Below are 21,667 nucleotides of genomic sequence, written 5' to 3'. Positions count from 1 at the left end.
AGTAGAAAGTATTGTGGGTAGGCTTACCTCTAGGTATTCATCTAAACCTAAAGCTGTGAATTCGTACTGAAGGTAAGATCTAAAGTTCATCTCTTCCACAGAATGAACAACTATATTAATGAACTGCATACAAGCGACCTGCATAGAAAGAATAGCATAATTATTTGATAGTAAAAAATATTACATCAACTTCATTGTTCATGTTTCAAAATGAAATTGTTGTAAACCCTTCCATATTAATGTTATATAGAAATAAGGAAAATGTTATATCTCAGCCTACACCTACCCCCCTCAACATACATCCCTTCTTCACCCATCCACTCCACTTTTATCCTACCTTAAACCCATCCTTAACCCATCTACCTCCATTTATTGTCCAATCTGCACCTACATTCTTTTGCCACTCTATCTGAATCCATACAGGGACCTTTTACAATATTAGCCAATAATCATGGGCAACAGTGCCAGTCAAGATACAAAATTGTATTGTAATGTATTAAAGCATATGAAAAATAAATTTGAATTGTACTGATATAATAAATTTAACATTCCTTCAATTTACTCCCTCCTTGCTGCCCCAAACCTTACCTCCCTCCCCTCTAAAAATGACAACCTATCCCAAACAGACCTTTCTATTTATAGACATTACCTCACCATGTCAAAGTGTGGGAATAACCCTCACACGCTACATCCAACAGTGAGTCATACAACCAATTTGGAAAAACTCTATCTACTAATATTAAAATTCACAAACCATAAAATCTATGTTGGTGTCTTCATATTTCTGAAAGTACTCAAACATCTTTTCGAATCTCCGCCTTTCTTGACAACTCTGTAATGATAGAAGAAATATTTAGAAGAATATATCCAAAACAGTTACCACAGAAAATAAAAGTTAGGTAATTAATAAACACAAGTAAGTCAAATAATGAAACTTCAAAGTTGTTTCTCTTTTTGCAACTGTAATTTAAAAGAAAATGTTGTAGAAAGGTCTACCCCATAAAAATTGCTAAATGTCACCTTTTTTTAGCAAAAAATATTTAAGAAATGAATATTCCATACTGACACCAAATATATATTTTTTTATAATACTTACCATTTTAAAAAAATCAAAAGCTTGTAATATTATTTCATGACCACCTTTGACTAAACACACCGCAGCGAGGAGTTCAAGGACCAACGCTTTCGTCCTAATAAAGGAAAGACAAAGAAACAAAATGTTAATACCTAGATTTACATATTTAATAGATTTTAAACAGAAATGAGTTGATTTTATTTTCTGCTACGAAAGTTATGAAAACCTATTATCATAAATCTGTGCAGAATTTACATCAACAACAAACTGATTGCACTAAGATTTTTTGTGACCATTCTAGCATATTCTGTATTTGAAGTAAAAGAAATTTCACCGGTGCTTTATACAAATCCATGTGAATAATTCAGTTAGTGCAGAAATGACACACTGGAGGGTCTTTGGTATAAAGCCAAGCATATACATTCATTCTTTCCAGTCCTGTAACATCTTTCCTTCAATTTCAAAATGGTGGACTTAAATATTGTGAAAGACATGCTGTCTAAACGTAGAGAAGAGACCAAACCATGAACACACAACTTGGCAGGTTTCAACTCAAGGTATTAATTTTTCCTTTTATTTTGCTATGTTGTCGACTATTTAAACTATCCATGCAAGTAGTATTTCTTTACTACTTTCAATTTATAAGCAATGTCACTTAAAACATTTGACTAACATCTGCTAAAATAGACTGGTTTACTTCAAACGTCTATTACACAGACCATGTATTAACTATTAAAGATGTAACCACATACTCAATACAAAGACTTTTGTCAGCCTCAAATATCATGTTTATAATATATTACAAATTTGTCAAGATTAAATGGTGTTGAATATCATCCACTGGTGCGCTAAGTTTAAAGAATATATATATATATATATATATATATATATCTATATATATATATATATATATATATATATATATATATATATATATAGATATAGATATAGATATAGATATATATATATAGATATATGATAGATATAGATATATATACATATATATATATATATATATATATAGATATATGATAGATATATATATATATGTGTGTGTATCTTCATTCATATATATATATATAGATATAGATATATATATATATATATATATATATATATATATATATATATATATATATATAGATATATGATAGATATAGATATATATATATATGTGTGTCTATCTTCATATATATATATATATGTGTTTATATATATATATATATATATATATATATATACATATACAATACATATACATATATATATATATGTTTTGGTTGAGTTTTTTGCATTTATAAAACTGATGATAAACATTAACATACTTTAGGAATGGCGCTGAGGAGTGGAAGTCCTCGGTCTCTGAAGCCTTAAGGAGCATTCCAGAGGTTTAAATTGATTATAAGGTGAATATCTTGAAAACTGGAACGGCTATAGAAACATTCCTCGTCCAAATGTTTCCTTTTCCTTGGGCTTTGACATATCAAGACTAATATTCTACCTCAGGTCGTCCTTAAATCCTGCTCGGTGTTTTGGGACATAAAATGAGAGGCAAAAGCCATGTTTCATGCTTAACTTTACTGGCTAATATTTATACTACAAATATAATGGAATAACCACTGAAGATAAATTCAAAGAATCTTGACATAACATACCCCCCCACACTCCCCCTCTGGAAAAATGATCTCAGACAGTAACTAACATAATAACTCTCACCTTGGACTTTTATGGTTGAGGCTAAGGGCTATTGCATTTATACAGAGATTGTGGTTTATAATAAGGTTGAAGCCATACTGCAAAGAAAAATCAGAGAAAAGAATAACATTATATACAAAAAAGTATTTTAAGACTGTCACAGACATATATATGACTTTCAATAACCAATGGTACTATAAAGTGATGTTATGTTTTGAAAAACTGAAATATATAAAAAAAATTTCCTTTGTGATGTTTGCTTGATATCGTTTTAATAAGCATTTGATAAAATGTTGATGATATTTGCCAACGCCCTTTTTTTTGACCAAACAAACATGTTGACATAAAGATAATTTGTTTTCTTAATGTTGACCGAGAAATTTATACTACAAGTGAAGTGTGACAGTAAAATTTATTTCAGTCGAAAAGACATTTAGTTACAACTTTCTGTTTTTCAGAAGTTACATGTTAAGTATACCCATAGCCAGGAATTCTGAGTTGGTGGGAGACCAACAATTTAAGGAGGGGCACCAAGAATCTGAGGGGCACCAATAATCTAAGGAGGGGTACCAAAATCTAAGGAGGGGCACAATACTTGTTGTTCTGTATTTGTACACGTGATGTTGGCATAGATGGGAGGATGTCTAATCTGCAAGAGTGGGAGGGAAGGTTAGGGGCATCGCACACTGTGCCCCCTCTGTCTACAGGCCCTGCCTTTTAAGCAACAAACACTAAAACCGGTTCAATGAACCTCTTGGCTTTGTGCAACATGCCATTATATTAGCTACTCAAAAGCAAAACCAAAAAAACAACAGGAAAACAGGAGAACTATTACAGTCTCAAATAACATGTTAATACTAAAATAGACATTATTGCAGGAGTATGCCTGGTTTATATTTCATCTGTGGGTGTATTCTTGTGTATATATGAAAGCCTACAAGCCCTTTATTTTGCAAACAGGGATTTGAAATTTATAGAGCATTTACCAAAAAAAAAACACCCATTACCCATTATCAAGTAGGCTCAAACAGAGGTACTGACGTTATCAAATATTGTGTCAAAGGAACATTCTGGACATTACAAAGTTGACTTAAACGAACATTTCTTCTAATGTATATTGCAAACCAATACCGACTTCTGCCTCATGCCATCCTTTACAAAGTACATCATGAGTGTTAAGGCTCCCCCACCCCCTCCCCCAACCCACCACCATTGCCTTTCCCCTAATACTTGGTAAGAAAAAGGTTTATTTAAGATGGGGAGGGGGGCAGGACGTATCTTAATATCACTCTTGATCCCCACATCTCCGACCAACACCCACCTACACCACCGTCCTCTGCCCTTGAAATGAGCTTAAATTCTACCAAGTATTAAAATGAAGAAATTTGATCACTTTTCATGAGCATCACTTGATGTATTTCCTTTGTGTATGCTTCACCATTAAAAGGAATTAAATGGAGTGCACCAGTAAGGTGTATTAAACAAGATACAAAACCATTAATCGTAAGGAAACCTCAAACTTGATCAATCAGTTCCAAAATTCAAACGCATCTGGTCCCCAGGTAGGAACCATGAGAATATAACAAGACGGACTGTTTTATGGGTGTAACGATCTGTTGGATGCATGCCATACGGGAAGCAGATGTGAATGAACTGACAGTCTACAGCTAATTAGTGGAGACAACTATTACGATTGGACAGCTTTCATTTTTTATCCATCAGAGATGAAACGAAGTGCTGAGCTGCTGAAGTAAGGAATCAACATCTTTCCAAGGAAATTGTTCTGACAGGCTGCATCCTGACCTGCATCTTCCCTTGGTATTACATTGCAAAATTTGTCTTTTCCATAACTTCATATCACTCTTGATTGCCACATCTCGGACCGACATCCACCTACACCACGGTCCTCTGCCCTTAAAGAGGAACTTAAAATTCTACCAAGTATTAAAATGTCACAGAAGAAATTCGATCACTTTCATGAGCATCATTTGATGTATTTCTTTTGTGTATGCTTCAACATTAAAAGGAATTCAAGGAGTGCACCAGTAAGGTATTTTTTATTTTTTTTTATTTCCCCCCCCCCTCCCATTTTCTTTATAATGTAATAATTAGGAGGACAACGGTTGTACTACTCTGCACCTTTACAGAGATTTTTTTTTTTTTTGGGGGGGGATTTAATTTTTGTTGACCACAATTTGCAGCTCTCTGAGCAGGGTTGGCCGGTTTTAACCGGGGCGGTTTAAACCGCCCGGTTTAAACTAGTTAAAACCTGGTTTAAACCGGGGGGTTTTGACCACCTGAAAGTGGTCAAAACTGGTCAAAACTAATTTTGTGCATAAACCCAATAAGAGATTTTCATCTACAGCAAGTATCTAAACAATGTAGGCCCCTATCAAGCAATGTTCAAGGACATATGTGGAATACAGATATACAGTATTATTAAAGAGTAGGCCTACTTACACATATATAAATTGAAGAATTTTTATTTCCATGAAACTTCCTAACTACAATTTACAGTCTAAAGTTAAACTGCAATTTAACTTGGAACAACTAATTTACTACAGCTCAAAAAAGGCATGTCAAGACTTCTGTTGATTTATCAGTACAGGGCAATTCTGTTAATAGGTATAAACCCCCTATTGGCCAAAAAATGAAATTGAAATGAAATGAAATTGGTCAAAAAGTACAATTGGTGTCCGACGTACAGTACATCTCCAAAAAATGCCAAATGTAAAACATCTGTTTCTCAACACTTGCTCCCAATTGAGCTACTTAACTTGCATCATTTAATTAGTGAAAAGATACAACTGATATGTCTGATACTAATTATCAACATGTGAATTACATTTTGCATATTCCCGCTACAGTCGTTGGTTGGTGTTCAAATATTTTGCACGGGTATGTACGACACCGAAAAGATGTACATCCGACACCAACCATATATATATAAAGGTGATTTCTTGCAATTGCAACCATACTGATAATTGTATGCTGTAGTGCAATACTGAGTGTGTTTACTAATTACACATAAACAACTTAAACACTAAAATGTTCACACCCAACAGATATCTGAGATTAGTTTTTCTGTTCTTGACAATGCAGTTCGTGCGAGACTGAGTGAGTCCGACACCGAGCACATAAGTGAACCCCATGCCCCTATAAGTAAGGTACCTTAGAACAGATATTATGAACACTCCAATGGTATTCATTATACTTCACACTACCCAAGACCATCTGCAGAACTTTGTCGGGATCTTCCGAATTATTTTTGAGTTTTGACCGGTTTAAACCTAGTTTTGACCGGTTTAAACCAGGTTTAAACCGCTTTGTGGTCAAAACAGGTTTTGACCGGTCAAAACCCAACCCTGTCTCTGAGTTGCTTTAACCAATCAAACACCTATTGGACGTTTAATTCCTCGTCTTCTACGAGTCAAATTGCGACTCTGGAGTTCCTTTCGTAGCTCCGATAACTTTTCGAGGTATCAGAAACTGTTTACCGTGGTAACAGTACTCGCAAAATACGTACCTGGAAATTCATGATCGCTCTACAGCACATGATGCAAACATGAACATCATCCCTCGTATGAGCGAGATGGGATGGTGACCCTTGACCCTTCTTGACACTCTTTCCAGACTTGGACGTGGTACCGTTTCTGGTCTCCATTGTTTCCTCGACTCTGTTTGTGTTGAAAGAGAAGTCATGTGATTTATACATTTATAGTACTAGCTCTTGCAGGCACTTTCTAGAGATTGATGTGGTACAATATAGAGGGCAGTAAACCATTAATGGCTGGTCATCGGGGAAGATGTCAGTGCCGATAGGTTTCAAAATGGACTCTGGTCACAGTATGACCAGAGTGATGTTGCTGTGTGGAGACAGGTAAGTGAGGAGAGAAATTGTAAATGACGGGTTAATCGACGGTCTAGCGTGCGTTACTCACAGAATTAATGCACGATCGGGGGATAATGCAAGCGATGCACGAGGGCGGAGCCCGAGTGCATCCAGCGATAGCATTAACACCCGGAGTGCATTAATCATGTGAGTAACGCATGCTAGACCGTTGATTAACCCCGTTCATTCATACACTACCATTTGTGTGGGGGAAAATCATAAAACAAAACATTTTTGGTTACATATAACCAAAGATTTATTAAAGTGATGCCCCGTAATTTTACCGTGCGTTACTCACAGGATTAACCACGGTCAGCTGACCTGAATGGACCAATAGGATTTAGGAATCTTTACTAAGTATGAATGAACACTAGAAAACCCAGTTATTCTGCTTCTACCAAATCCAAATATTTAAACGCTCTACTTGTTGTACTAAAACACTATTCAGTTTCTCCTTAAAAACATCTCTATTTCTTTCATTCTTTGTTTGTAAGATAACCTTTTATTGTTGAGCATTACTTGATCTACTACATAGGAGCCATTTTAAAAATAAATTTGCACACAATAGCTGTGAAGTATTTTTCAAAATAAAAAATTCAACATCATTTATCCAACTGTGTGGTAAATAATCTCTTTCAGCACATTCCATAAACATTGTTTTTACTTTCGATGTTATCTCAAAGAGTTTGATTTGATTCGGGTGATTAAATACTTACCCTTTACTTGAAAGTCTTCTTAAAACTAATAAGCGGAGCCTATAAACCGCAAATATTCATTTAGTTTTGTTTCGTCAGTGTCTGCTAATTTATACCGTAAGTCGTTTGCCACCCGACACATTCTGAACATTTTGTTCGTACCAAAGATTCTTACATGCCAGCCTTAAACTTGCATTCAAAAATTAAGTTGAAAGACAGAGTTGAACAGATGGTTTTAATTCAGGCTTCAAAATGTCACGCAAGATTAAATTATTGAGGGAAAATCATTGGGAGATATGACGAATGTTGCATGGAAAGTAATAAACAAGCATGTTATGTAGATTACATATAATTTCCCGCCTGTGTCTGAGAAAAAGAAAATTGCAAGGTTATACGGAGCATGTACGACTGAATTTGTTAATTTACAAGTATACATCAAGATTATCTGATTACTGTAGCACGGATTGTGAATGATACAACCGTTCTTTCGAAGTTAGGCTGAAACATACTTACGTCATGGCTTTGTTTAGCCACTGTAAATACTCCACTAGAACATCTAAACCGCCATTATCTTCATTCAAAAATTCCCTCACCCACCTGAGAAGAGAACAAAAGAAATACTTTTACCACAGCACTTGTCTCCTCCCATATTTTAAATCAAAGATGTAATTAAGTTATGATTATAGTCTTTCAGTACACAACAACAACGATAATAATAATAATAATAATAAGCAACTATGTCACATACAAACAAAGGCCTGACACTGGGTTCATGTGCCACAAATGTGTTGTTTGTCCAACATAAAATATAATTGTGCTCCTTGAAAAATAGACCAATATTCTTTCTTTCCTATCTTCATCTTTTTTTCTTTTTTTTTCAGATGGTGAGATAGGCCTGGCACCAGTGGTGGATGTGCAGCCTCCCCCCTTCCCCACCCCCCCCTCCTCCCACACTTTCAAGCCCTTTCACAAAATATTTAAAGTAGGTTTTGGCACAACCTTGCATTATAGACATCAAATATAGCCTAATGCCTCAGAATGCAGCATCTAATGTACAAAACTGGGGGGTGGGAGAGGGGGTGTCCCCCTAGACCCACCCAACATGGTAGTCAGCTTCAATGACCTCAAAGCCACACCCCTTCCTTTCTAAAGCCCCATGAGATTGATATAACAACCAAGTAGATAGTTGTTTGAGTTATGTGACATTACATTGTAACTGCAACCAGCTAAACGTTTACATTTACTCATTCCCAATACTCTCAAGTTATAGTTTCTTCCACACTAACTATTCCAATCCATTTAAGGTAAACATGCATGAATGACCATTTTCTCACCATCAAACTCAAATGAAACTCATTTCAGGTGAAGCTCTGTATTTTCCTACAACTTGAAATGCCAAATGCCAATCAATTTTTTTTTCTCCATCAAACAAGGATACTTTTTTCTACTTTTTGACACAATACTTTTCCATATATGTAAACACTCTAATTACCCTACCAAACACAAGGATAAAGTGTGGTGCTTTCACAGGATGAATTCTATTCTTTTCATAGTTGGTCTATCTTTTACCACGTGTACAATATCACAACTTTCATCAAGAGTTCAATCCATGTCAAACGCTGTTTAATTGCTTTGAACACAAGGATTTTGACACTTGTGTAGTACCTATTGAAGAAAGCAATTTACCCATGAGAAAAAAAATATGCAAATATAAAAGTTTGTACTATAATTATTATAATATAGCAGACACTGCTAAAATCAGCATGACATCTCTTCAAAACTCAAATTGTCAACTTTTCAGTTGACAGTTGAAGGTTTCTTCCTCAGAGTGGTGGTGTTTAGTTAAAATTTTTGCATTTTGCAAATTTTTTGTATGAGTATGTATAAAGCATATTGCAATAATCCCAAAAAGATTATAAAAGAGAACTGCTTCAGTTCTAGTTCCGACCCAAAATAAAAAAATTTTAAATTATTATTAACATATTATATAATTTCCGAATGAATTTTCCAATGTTCGTTGACTTTTATGAAAGAGATAAAATTTGCACGCATTTGCAGATGAGTATTAATGAGTCTCTTGTTTCTGTTTGTTTTGTTTTTTTAGGGGATGATTAAGATCTATTTCTCACAACAGATTTTTAAATATTGTGCTGGATATTTTTTTGGCATGCACATTTTAATAGCATGTCATTACAACACCATGAGCAGCTGCACATATAAATTCATCCATCTAGTAGCTATTCAATTTTTCATTACCTTTGACTTATAGCGTGTAAGTTACGGTAATTGTTGAATTTCTGGTAAATCGAGCAGAAGTGCTATGAACTATTTTAATAACTATGATATTTATCCAAAAAAAGGTTGAATTACATGGCAACACATTGTCCCTGTATCCAGCTGCATCCTAACCTTTTACAATTCAAACTCGATTTGAACAATGTCTGTGAAAACTGCAGAAGACATCTGCTCGATAAATCAACAATGAAGCTAAAAGAAGACAATGTCCTTTCTGTTGTTGTAAAGTACTCTCTGAGTGTATTCTAAGCACACACACACAAGTAAAAGGGGTGTGTAGGTTTCAACAAATTAAATAAGATAAGCAGATAACCAATATCAATGTAGTTTATGATAATGAAAAAATCACCACAAAGAATGTAACAGAAATTCTAAAAGACCTCAAAAGACCCCGCATTGAGCGATCATCAGACAATAGATATATATATATATATTTATATATATATATATATATATATATATATATCTAAATTTAAAAGGACTTAATACTTCCATGTAATAGATATACAACACAGGCATTTGAATACAAAGGACAATAGTAATAGCCAGTGACACCAAGGTTGGTCAGTAGGGTGGGGGGGGGGGGGGACACCATTCTAAAATGGTACCAAGTAGATTCCACACAATGTTAGAGAGAAGAAAGTACATATATGTATGGAGTGGGGTCAGGTAAGAGAGGAAGGTATAAAGAGACCAACCTAAGGATCTGATCATAAAACATCTGTACCAGAGACAGCACGACAAGTGACCCAGATGTGGGTGGGGGAGGGGGAGGGACGAGGGAGGGGAGTGATGCAGTGCTAAATCATTACCAACATATATGTTAGCCAGAGAGTATAATGGGAGCAACACACTTTCAGAGTGTATCATTTAATACATCGCTAAAATAGAACAGAACTCAAGTGTGAAGGTTGTGATGAGACAGGTAAGCCAAGAGAGATGAAAATACAACATTTGTTTGCAAAGTAGTTAAAATTATCAAAAGGTTGATTTTCTCTAACTGATGAGCCATCTGTGTGACCTTTCTACAAAACTAAATATCGGGCATAAATTACCCAGCATGGTATCGCAAAATGATATGCAATTTGAGCAACTAGCTATTCAAATCTAAGATGTAGAGAAGTTTTCTTTTTTCTTACCACAGGAACCATCTTATTTTTAGAAGAAACAAAAGTTCTCAGACTTTTAAATTACTAGACAACATTTGGAAACTAACTTATTTCCCTGACATATCAACAAGATAGTACAGTAGCAAACCTCCAAACTTAAATGCCCTAATAAACTGTCCTCCTACCTAGGATTCTTGCAAAACCTATAATTAAATCTTTGTTTCTAACCTTTTTAATGATGAGCATTGACAGCTGTGTAGTATTACAGGACAAGAGAGAGAGTGGTACAAGATATATCGGAAGGATAAAAGAGTGACTTTAAATGTCACTACTGATTTACTCAAACTGTCATTCAAATACCTTGGTCATTTGAAAGTGATATAAACATGCCAGGAATAAACACATTTATCTCGGTAAACAATTTCCTTGGTTGCGAGGGCACAACAGGTAAATTTCAATCATTTTGCTTGCACCACCTTTATAACAAGCTTAATTTTATAGTCCAAAACAGACTACTGTAAAAAGATACTCTCTTATATGTCTCAAGTTAAAAAGAAAGAAAAAATTCTAATTAACATTTCTCGGTGACCAAAGCTTACAAACTTAACCAGCATTTCCTTCACGTTACATAATGAATTTTTTTCATTACTTGGCACAGATGTTTATGATATCGCTGAAAATCTCTGTTAAAGAGAAAATTTTACCCATTTGGTTAATTCTTGAGATAGCAAAAGTGAAACAAATGCTTTCCCTTTTACAGGATTTCCTGTGCAATAAAGTTGAAAGGATTTTGAAACTAGAAATCCAAAAGTCATTCACTTTTTGCTGCACTTCATCTAGTAAGATGTCTCTACAGTTTCATCAATTGCACGAATTCATATTTTTTTGAGTAATACTACAGTAAGTCAAGTTGTTGCTATAAATTGATTGATTGCATTTGTAGTTTTTTGAGTAATACTTGGTCAATTTTTGCTCTAAATTTTGCAAGATATGTCTTCTATCAAACGAGTAGTCAGCCTCAGATGCACAACAAAAATTTGGATCTATGCCTATGAGAGAGATGTTTTCATCGCAAATATTCCTCATCAAAAAATTGTTTTGACCAATAGCTCAGTTGAATATATTGACTTTGGTCGTCACAATTTTCCAACCTACTGAGAATTTACTCCAAATAAGATTACAATTGATCAAACTCAAGCACTAGTCTCAGATTTTTCAACCAAATAATGGCTGATGAGTACGTTATAAAAAAACTTGATTCAATCCTCAACATTCTTGTCATCTGGACACTTTTCAAGGAAGCATAGTGTTAAAACACACTTGAAGACTGCAACAAAATTTTCCCTCTCTTAAATTTTTTACTCACTTTTTTCAAATGAAATTTCAAAAGTCAAGCTTATGACCTCTCTTGATATATGAGATTTTAGTATAAAACTGTCATCAACAAATTTATCAATCTCAACTCCAAAAGCCTCTACCGATGTGACCGACTTTATTACGTTTACAAACAACTAGAGTCGTTGATGTTGACAACTTTTGGACTTCGCGTCATATATGTTTCTATGTACTATGAGCAATTGATATCCAACACTTCTCCACAATACTTCTCTACAACATCTCCCCAACAACACTTCTCAAACAACACTTCTGCAGTTTAAACACTTCTCCAACAATACTTCTCCATAACACTTCTCCAATAACACTTCCCCAACAATACTTCTCCTCAACACTTCTCCAACACTTCCCCAACAACACCTCCCCAACAACACTAAGAGCTCCAACAACACTTCCCCAACAACACCTCCCCAATAACACCTCCCCAACAACACTTCTCCACAACACTTCTCCAACAACACTTCTCCACAATGCTTTTCCAACAACACTTCACCAACAAGCTCTCCTAAATCCATCACAGGAAATTGATTAAGCTAAGCAGAAACATAAAATGGTTTAAGAGGAGGGGCCAAATTCCAAGCATTAGGGAGCTATCAAGAAAAAGGAAAAACAGGAAATTAGGTCATTGCAAAAAGGGACTCAAGAATAACTCTTATGTAACACTGATGCTTATTATTTATTAATTGCCAGCATTATTTAAATAATTGAAAATATGGGGATGGAATTTTAAAGTACACACTACTTTATACCCTTTATGGCAAATAGTTTTTCACGAAATGAAATGACACCTAGGTGTTTTAATTTTCATTTGTTGTATTTAATTGACCATGTCAACCAAATATTGCAGAGGGCGGGACATATATTCATTTTTTCCATTTTTTTTTTTGCCAACTCAGAAAAAGCTTTGTGGTATTATTAAATTGAATTTGTCATATGTTGAGGGGCAAGCTATTGCCTTTAAAGTTTTAAGGAACTTGTAAACATATACTGAAAGTCTACTCTCCCTTCTTAAAAGGTTGGATTTTTAGATAGCAATTTGTAACAATGAAACTCTCTGGGTACTTGTTTGTAGACCTATCCCACCAGATGGATTCACTTACAACTTCAAAATAAAAGAAAGATCAGACATAGCACAATGGAAGGCTTTGAGCAGTTTATAAAACATCAAGAAGCCATCCACTTTTCCCCCAATTCCCAAATAGACATTTCATTTTTTATGAAAAACAAGAAGCATGGAAAATTTTATTATTGTTGACAGCCTCTTTCATAACTCAAAGTAAGTTGTCTGTAATCCCAAAGAGACAACACATGAACTGTAGAGTTTCTTATCTCCATGGCAACATGGACGATCCCCATGGCAACACTGATGAACCCCAAAAAACGACTACTTCCCTTCGTAAGGGTAAACGAGCACGAATATTGCCAAACAGTAGACAAACTCCATTTCTAAAGCCCCATAATCATTGTTCCCAATTTCCCATGTATATTTACCATGGTTAGTATATTATATAAATGAACTCCCTAGTAATCAAGTAATTTTAAACAACTTTGGGTCTGAAGGAAGTAACATATCAACGCTTGCCGGACATTCGGTTTCCCAACAACGATACTCCTGAGGTAAGAAGACCCATAACGATTTGTTGACTTCACCTTTCGAGACTCTCAGACTTCGTACGGTCTTTTTTTTTTTTACCCACTGTTCCAGTTTGAACTGATAAACAAGACCCTTAAAGCTTATTAAAATAAGCCAGCATTCATGTTAGCTTCCTGAAAACGTTTAAAGAATTCCTAATTAAGTTAAGAGGTTTCCCCCCTCCTCCAGCAAAAACATCCTAACCTCAAGGATGAGGTTTGGGAAATATAAAATGAATCTATCAACAGACCGCGTCCTATTTTGGACCGAACTCTAAATTTGTATCCGTCAAACCAGGTCATGTGAAACATTCAACACATATTTGGACTACTCTCAATCTACTGTTTCAATTCTCTCAACTAGTGAGTATCTCATTTGAGCATTTAATCCAAAAAACACAGAAGAAATTGTGTTAAAACGTTAGATTTGCTCATTTCCATTTTGTTTGCAAACCTTAAGCCCAATTTCACCACTGATGGTGAGAATTCGGTGGACCATAGTTAACAGATAATGAGATCAAGTGCCAGGTCTTACACTCAATGATCCACTATGGTACTACCAGATTGGACCAAATTCAACCCAAAATACAGGTCTACCCATGCTGAGTGAGTATTTTATCTACTTGTACTTGTGCACCCTTGACACTTGTGAAGTAATTTTACCAGCGCCCTTCAAGGAGTTCATATCTGTCATCCACTTCCTGTTCTGTGTTTGGCATGTTAATCACACCTAATAACTTGTTGGTTTGTTCTCTGTTGCTATAGGTAACCCCATGATCATCTATGTCTGCAGGAACATCCCACAAGAAATTTAGATATTCCCTCAAGAATTCAAAGTAACCTGTAAATGCCAAGGATCTACTTGCCAATGGAATGGTTACCATGGCAAAATTCATCTCCTTGTTCTCTGGGTAATTTCATACCTCCCATTCATGCTATGCCAACTCTGCAGACTATATCCCATGTTAACTATTCTTGTCATTGGGTGGAAGTAGCCAAGGCAACAAGAGAGGACACTGTTCTAAAGGAGGTCAACTCTGGATCACCCAACCTTGACAACCTTCCCTAACTGTCATCCTTAGCATTATGTACTAAACCCTCCCTTCTACAGCATCACCCCTCACCCCCCCCCCCTCCTTCCGTTCCTCCCTCCACTCCTCTTCCAAATATTCCTCAGTACCATTGCCCACATTTCATAGAGGAGAAAGAGGCACAAAGTACATCAAATAGTGTAAGAGAACTTAGAGAAGTACAAGTTTATATATCATCAAGCCTTGATCATCCATAATGAAACATATTTCTCTAATTATGTCCTGTTCCATGTCCCACTTATCTTCAAAATCATCCCCTACCCTTCAATTGCTACATCACCATTTTCCCAATCTCACTTTTCTCCTTTTTACACTTCCCTTCTTTACCTCCATCTCCTCTTCCATCCCTCCCCTTCCCTTCAATACTCTCTCCCCTTCCCTTCCTGTATCTCTCCCTTTCTATCTCTTCCCCCTTCTTCTCCCCTTTCTTTCCTCTCCTTTTCTCTCCCTATCCCCCATCCTTTTCCTGTCCTTCCTCTCGTTTCTACTCCCCTCCCTCCCTCCCTCTCCTCTCCTCTCCTCCCTCCCTCCTTCACCCATTTCTTGTCCCCTCCCTTCCTCTCTCTTCTCCTCCCCTCCCTGCTCTCACCCCCCTAAAATTAGGAAGAATGAAAGCTTTTATCTAGACAAAGAACCAAACTAGTCTGCCTCTAAATCAGAGACAGAGAGGTGGAGAGAGATGCTGTACCTCTCTTTCTTGGGAGGCAAGCTCCCCGCAACCAACTACTACTTATATACCAGCAAGTGTAAACTGACAGTGACACACAATTTCATGGCAGGATGTCCTATGCTGAAAGAGATGATTTAATCTTCTTGACAGGATAATAATATTGCTCCAGGAGCAAAGGACCATCCTCTCATCTGATCAGGTCAGTCTGTACCCTCCAGGTGAAAATAGTAAGTCAAAAGGTGGTTCAAATTAACAGAAACAGTACAAGTTTACAGAGGGAATTTAAGGGATATATTACATGAGGGCTTATCCTTATATGTTGAAGATACCTGGCCTTATTCTAGGAAAATATACAAAGAATACACCTAAATGAACTAATAATTAACAAACGTTTGACTTCATTTTAATGTTCTGTATACAATTTATCAAATACCGACACAAGCATATTTTTATCAGGTAACATGTTCTCCCTATAGGATGATAGGCACATGCAGATTAATTCCAGCTAATTATCACATGATCTGTTTTTCATGATACTGGCACATTATCTGAAGCATTTGGAGAAAAACCAATTTAAATCTCCTCTCATATCCAATAGGAACATTTTTGCAGTTTTCAATGCAATATTCTAATTATATACACCTTTAAGAAGTATCCTGCCATCTTGAACACAATGAAGACAGATGTAAGTCAGGAATAATGACCTCGAGGATAGATTCTCTTATCTGGTGGTAGGTGGATAGGGGAGCTCAGACAGACAAGTGCATCCTCTATGATTGAAGGGCATTGACCCAGCACCATGTACAGTAACACCAGAAATCAAAATACAAGGGGGGGGGGATAGAATTTAATTTCTGGGAAAAACACAGGTGTGTTTGCATCGCTTGACTGTCTACCTTTTGTTTGAGGTAAATATTAGTGCTCGATACAAGCAATTCAATATATTCTATCCTTGTAAAAACTGGAAGCTAGGTTTGACCAGGGAGTTGTTCCATAACAACTCCCTGGTTTGACCTACTGTAGGTTTGCAGCTTCAAGAATGTCTCTAGCAGCATGCCCAATGACCACAGTATCAGACCAGAAGACATTTTGTTTTTCAACTAGACACCCCACTGTTACTTCAACATGTTCAACATAACCGGCCTGCTAGCCCCGATGTTGTTTGAGTATGCAGTGCCACTTGATATATTTACAGCACATGTTCAGACTACCCTTATCTTCCTGTTATCTATTGTGTCTGTCAGCTTAGTACTCTAGTCACGTTAACAAGATTTCTCGACCGATCTAAGGAAACGATAATATCCCGCTAAAATCCCTGACAGATTGCGAGGACATATTCTTTTCCTTAAACCGACATTGATCAAAGCGAATCTTAAATGTTGTTAATAATCTTTTTGCGATCTTAATTCTGGCAATCTATGAGATGACCAGAGCCGATGACCTGCTAAATTCTCGGTACTAACCGCTGGAAAAAAGAAAGGCGGTAGTTGTCGACAGGAAGCAGGATGGTACAGGTGTGAAATTACAGTCAAACTGACAGAATAGTATTACATGGATTGGGAAAGCCAATCCAGTTCCAGTAATAGGTAAATGAAAGTGCTTATTGGCCTGTAAAAGAGGAACTTTTCCTAAGAATCCGGGTGATATTTTTTTTTATTCCATTCTTGCACAATGTTTTGGAGATATGTAACTTTATACCACTCCTACAAAATGTGAACTTGGAGAAAGCAGAAGTGACTTCATGGATACACACACACTTACAAAATGTGAACCTAGTATGACCTCGGAAATTCCCAAGATACCAGCATTCAGCACATATATCAGGGATGTGCCCACGCTGGGCGGAACTGGGCAGTCCCGCCCAGCACTAAAAATTACCGCCCAGCACTGTCTTAAAAATCGTGAATTCCGCCCAGCACTATTTTCATCTAAAATCCCAACATTCCTAACAATATATTCAACATAAATTGTAAAAAAATTAAACAATGTATATTGTTAGCAAAGCTATTATAATAGTGTATGTGCTTAAAAAGCTACACAAGTGCCAGCATTTGGCATCTGAGCACCTTCAAAATCGAAAAATTTCTCAAAGGGGAGGGGGACACACCCTCCCCGTTAGACCCCTCCACAGGACGGCGATTAGAATACCTGGCACTCAGGAAATCCTGGGCACATCCCTGATATATGATATGATAACTTTATCACAACACACTCATAAGGATATCTTGAAGAGTGGGGGAGGTGGGGGAGATGCGGGGGATATACCATATATCTAAGCTTTCTCAATCAAAACACACTACTTTGGCTACAGACCATTTAAGATGTTTCCTATTACTTGTACATCAACTTTTGCAACGACAAGTTGTAAGATACACAGGCTATACCTGCTATACCGGCTACTACAAGTCCGAGCGCTTAATCTGGACAGGATATCAGTGTTTTCTATAGCCGCAAATTTTCCTTCTTCAAGAGCGTTATTTTCCTAGACTTACTGGATATTATTCGTCCGTAACGATATCTCCAGGTCTCTCAAGTTCTGGGTCGACGAGTCCTGCATCTTCTTACGTTGTCTCTGTGAGAGTGGGAGAAGGATATGTCGCATTTTTAAACAGAGCCAAACAACTGGACCATGTTATTTTCACATGCTAATGATCCTATCATATCTTGTTTTATTAATTTGGAATGTTTCATTTAGTTTCTTGGACGATGATTGCTAAAAATGACCACAAACAGTTTGGCTCCCTCAAAAACATTAACTGTATCAGGATTGGTTGTTACTTTACAATACATTAGCTACTTTAAAAGTAAGCCAACAAAGTTGGTATTCTTTGATAAATGGAAATAGTTGAACATCTAATTTTGTTATTTAGAGTTGACTTTTGCACTGACAATTATACCACAGCTTGGTAGTGCCATACAAGGAGGTTAACAGAGAGATAATATTCCCATAATCACCTCCAAACTGACTGGTTTGGGGTCCTTAAGAATGGCAGGTAAGTGAGGAATGAAGTAAATATTTTGATGTCAGACTAACTTTCAGGGTTATTACAGGGGAATTGTAGGGGAATTTTTCAGTTGGAAACCACTTTCAGTTGGAAGCTGGAAACCACTTTATCCAAAAATGAAATGCTACATAAAGTGCTGACTTGCATATTGTGGTTCTTGCCAAATGAATCATTCCTGATGCAATTTCCGTCTTTCCAGTTAAAGTTAAGGATGAAATTTCACAGGAAAACTTATCCTTACTTAGCCTTTGAAGAAGATCCTGCTAGGATCGAAACGTCAGGCCAACTTACATTTACACATTACTTTAAACTATTCAGATATAAGGTTTGGATAAGATTGTCACAAACATATATAACAAAGTATCTGCCATTTCTCCATTTGATCTTTCACCTATTGAAAAAGGCGCCGCTGAGTGACGGTTGATGCAAATTAATTGAGCGTAGATTATGCAATGAGGTCAGACACGTAGGGAATCCATCTTTGACAATGTATAATTGATCTTTTTAACTCTTTTTTCTTCTTTTTCTTGCCTTCTTCAAGTTAAGAGCAGAAACTAAAACCATCAACACGGTTATATGACAAGAAAACTACCATACATGCTTAATAAAGAGCAACAAATTCTCCAACTCACCATAAATGATGCATTTTTTCCAGTTGGAAAAATTAGGCTAATGAAATAGATTCTTTACCAACTACCTTTTGTTTTTCACTTTTTTTTATATTTGATTTTTCCTTCTGGGAATTGTGAGAGTCTGAACTGTAGCAGATACAACAACAAAAATATGAAAGCTTTCAATGAAGAGAGGCATAAACAATCAGCTTGTTACAGAACAACAACAAAAAAGATGGTAAAAATTAGGTCACAGTTTTGATTTTTGGTAATGTTTATATCATTTTTTGGGGGGAAGCTGACAATTTTCTCCGCAACAACGAAGAATTACTTTAGTGCGAAAGTTATAAGGACATTAAGGGTAAAATTTTCTGTCAAACTCATTTTATTGATTTTCGTGTGAAAGTACATTACCAACCTATAACATATCGACAGAGTAAATCATTTATACTTCTTTCATCCATGATGACGTTTTACTTAACGAGAAAAGGGACGTTCCTCTGGGTGATTGAATGAAGAAGGTGAATGCAAATTTTGCAATAGAGCAGAAGTTGTCCATCATCAAAACACTGTACACACTGGTTAATACCGCATCACTCTACGCATTGCAGGGGAAGAGTGTGATACCACACAGGTTTAAGTGTGAAGCAACACATATTTAAGATTCAATCATAAGGTAACAAGTTCGAGTCACTCCAAGATTAATGTATGTCGTCTAGTTACAGAGTTGTTGACAATTGACAATTCATGATCATGGACGTTAAATATGAATGTAAGAGACTGACTTCGGTCAACTTGCGGCTTTGATAAGACAATGAGGCTTCTTGCAGGAGGATCTAAAATACATACATACAAGATCTGTTCAATAACTTACTTTGGATGAGTTTCCAGGTTCCATAATCTTCTTGATTTTGGAGATGTAGACGCTTGGAGCAGCTTTGGCATGGACTAGCTCCTGTTGGAAAGACAAAATCAGAGTCGCTGCTAGAAGAAGGTAATATACTGGGAAAGGATGCCCCCCTCCCCCCCCCCAAAAAAAATACTAAACCTCCTTTAAAAGTTCCCTGAGCAAAATTAGTGTCAGCAAATTAAGATGCAACTTTATTTTGCCCAGCAATAATTCAACACAGCTCAAAGTAAATCATATACATGCAGAGAGGAATTTAGGTTTAGAAATATTTTTTGGTACCCTACTTTCAGTGACTTCAGTACTGTTTCTCATCCTCGATTGAAAATGGAATTTTTCTAAACTAATATACGAAACCAGACTTGTAATAAGTTCACACCCATACTCCTACTCTGGGATATTCATCGGTATTGTACTGGCCTCACTGGGTTTGTACTATTAGACACACTCATGCTCCAAGTTTCGCAAATTAAATTGTACTTTATACCAAGGAACATTTTACTTGTACTCAATGCTTCAACTTCAAGTCTTGTAAATTAAATTGTACTTAATACCAAGGCCAATTTTACTTGGTCTCAATGCTTCAAGTCTTGTAAATTATATTGTACTTTATACCAAGGGAAATTGTAAATGTACTCAATGCTTCAATTCTTGTACTTAAATTGTACTTCATACCAAGTGATATTTTTCTTGTACTCAATGCTTCAAGTCTCGCAAATTAAATTGTACTTTATACCAAGTGATATTTTACTTGTACTCAATGCTTCAAGTCTTGTCAATTATATTTTACTTAATACCAAGGCCAATTTTACTTGGTCTCAATGCTTCAAGTCTTGTAAATTATATTGTACTTTATACCAAGGGAAATTGTAAATGTACTCAATGCTTAAATTCTTGTACTTAAATTGTACTTCATACCAAGTGATATTTTTCTTGTACTCAATGCTTCAAGTCTCGCAAATTAAATTGTACTTAATACCAAGGCCAATTTTACTTGGTCTCAATGCTTCAAGTCTTGTAAATTATATTGTACTTCATACCAAGGGAAAATTTATATATACTCAACCCTTCAATTCTTGTTAAATTAATTCTACTTATTCCACAGGAAACTTTACTTGAACTCATAACCATGACGTCGCAGTCATACTACAAATCTGCAATTTATCGATCAATCAGTCAAATTGATGATTGGTTAAAATTGCAAAAAGATCAATCAATAGGGATGAATCAATTACTCATCATTTATCTTAAATTCACCCACCTGATCACAGATGAGGTCCCACTTCTTTTCATCATCATACTGTCTCAGTAGTTTGGCCTTCTCTGGAGGGAGGTCCATTTGATTCTGGAGAGGAAATGGAAGAAAAAAATCACAGTCAAGTACGGTTCTTGAAATCTTTTCACATCAACTACTTGTAAGTGATGGCTTTGGAAATCTCTTCACATCAACTGCTGTAAATGATGGCTTCCGAAGGAATGTAAGGAAGGGTTGGGGGTGGGAGGAGGGAGTAACAGGGAGGGACACAGTAGGGAAGGAAAGGAGGAAATAGTAAAGTCAATTACTATTTCCAAAATCTGTCCACATCAGCTGTTAG

At 36.1% G+C, this 21,667-nt stretch overlaps 1 protein-coding gene across 7 annotated transcripts in view; it reads right to left on the bottom strand.

Moving 5' to 3' along the window:
* Positions 1 to 21,667, bottom strand: part of LOC139958572 (formin-like protein 2) — a 129,898-nt gene that overhangs the window by 31,088 nt on the left and 77,143 nt on the right. For all 7 annotated transcript variants that reach the window (XR_011789829.1, XM_071955720.1, XM_071955721.1 and 4 more), the window contains 9 exons: positions 21,334 to 21,417; positions 20,040 to 20,120; positions 18,042 to 18,121; positions 7,871 to 7,954; positions 6,297 to 6,447; positions 2,792 to 2,868; positions 1,097 to 1,190; positions 755 to 832; positions 28 to 138 (listed from right to left, as the gene is read on the bottom strand). Coding sequence is in view for 6 of the 7 variants with exons in the window: in XM_071955720.1 (XP_071811821.1) it covers positions 28 to 138; positions 755 to 832; positions 1,097 to 1,190; positions 2,792 to 2,868; positions 6,297 to 6,447; positions 7,871 to 7,954; positions 18,042 to 18,121; positions 20,040 to 20,120; positions 21,334 to 21,417 (840 nt within the window). In the remaining variant the exon portion in view is untranslated. The remainder of the gene's footprint in view (positions 1 to 27; positions 139 to 754; positions 833 to 1,096; positions 1,191 to 2,791; positions 2,869 to 6,296; positions 6,448 to 7,870; positions 7,955 to 18,041; positions 18,122 to 20,039; positions 20,121 to 21,333; positions 21,418 to 21,667) is intronic.

The sequence above is a fragment of the Apostichopus japonicus genome, chromosome 18 (genome assembly GCF_037975245.1).
Source record: "Apostichopus japonicus isolate 1M-3 chromosome 18, ASM3797524v1, whole genome shotgun sequence".
NCBI classification, from domain to species: domain Eukaryota; kingdom Metazoa; phylum Echinodermata; class Holothuroidea; order Aspidochirotida; family Stichopodidae; genus Apostichopus; species Apostichopus japonicus.
This window is presented reverse-complemented; position numbering and strand designations above follow the sequence as displayed.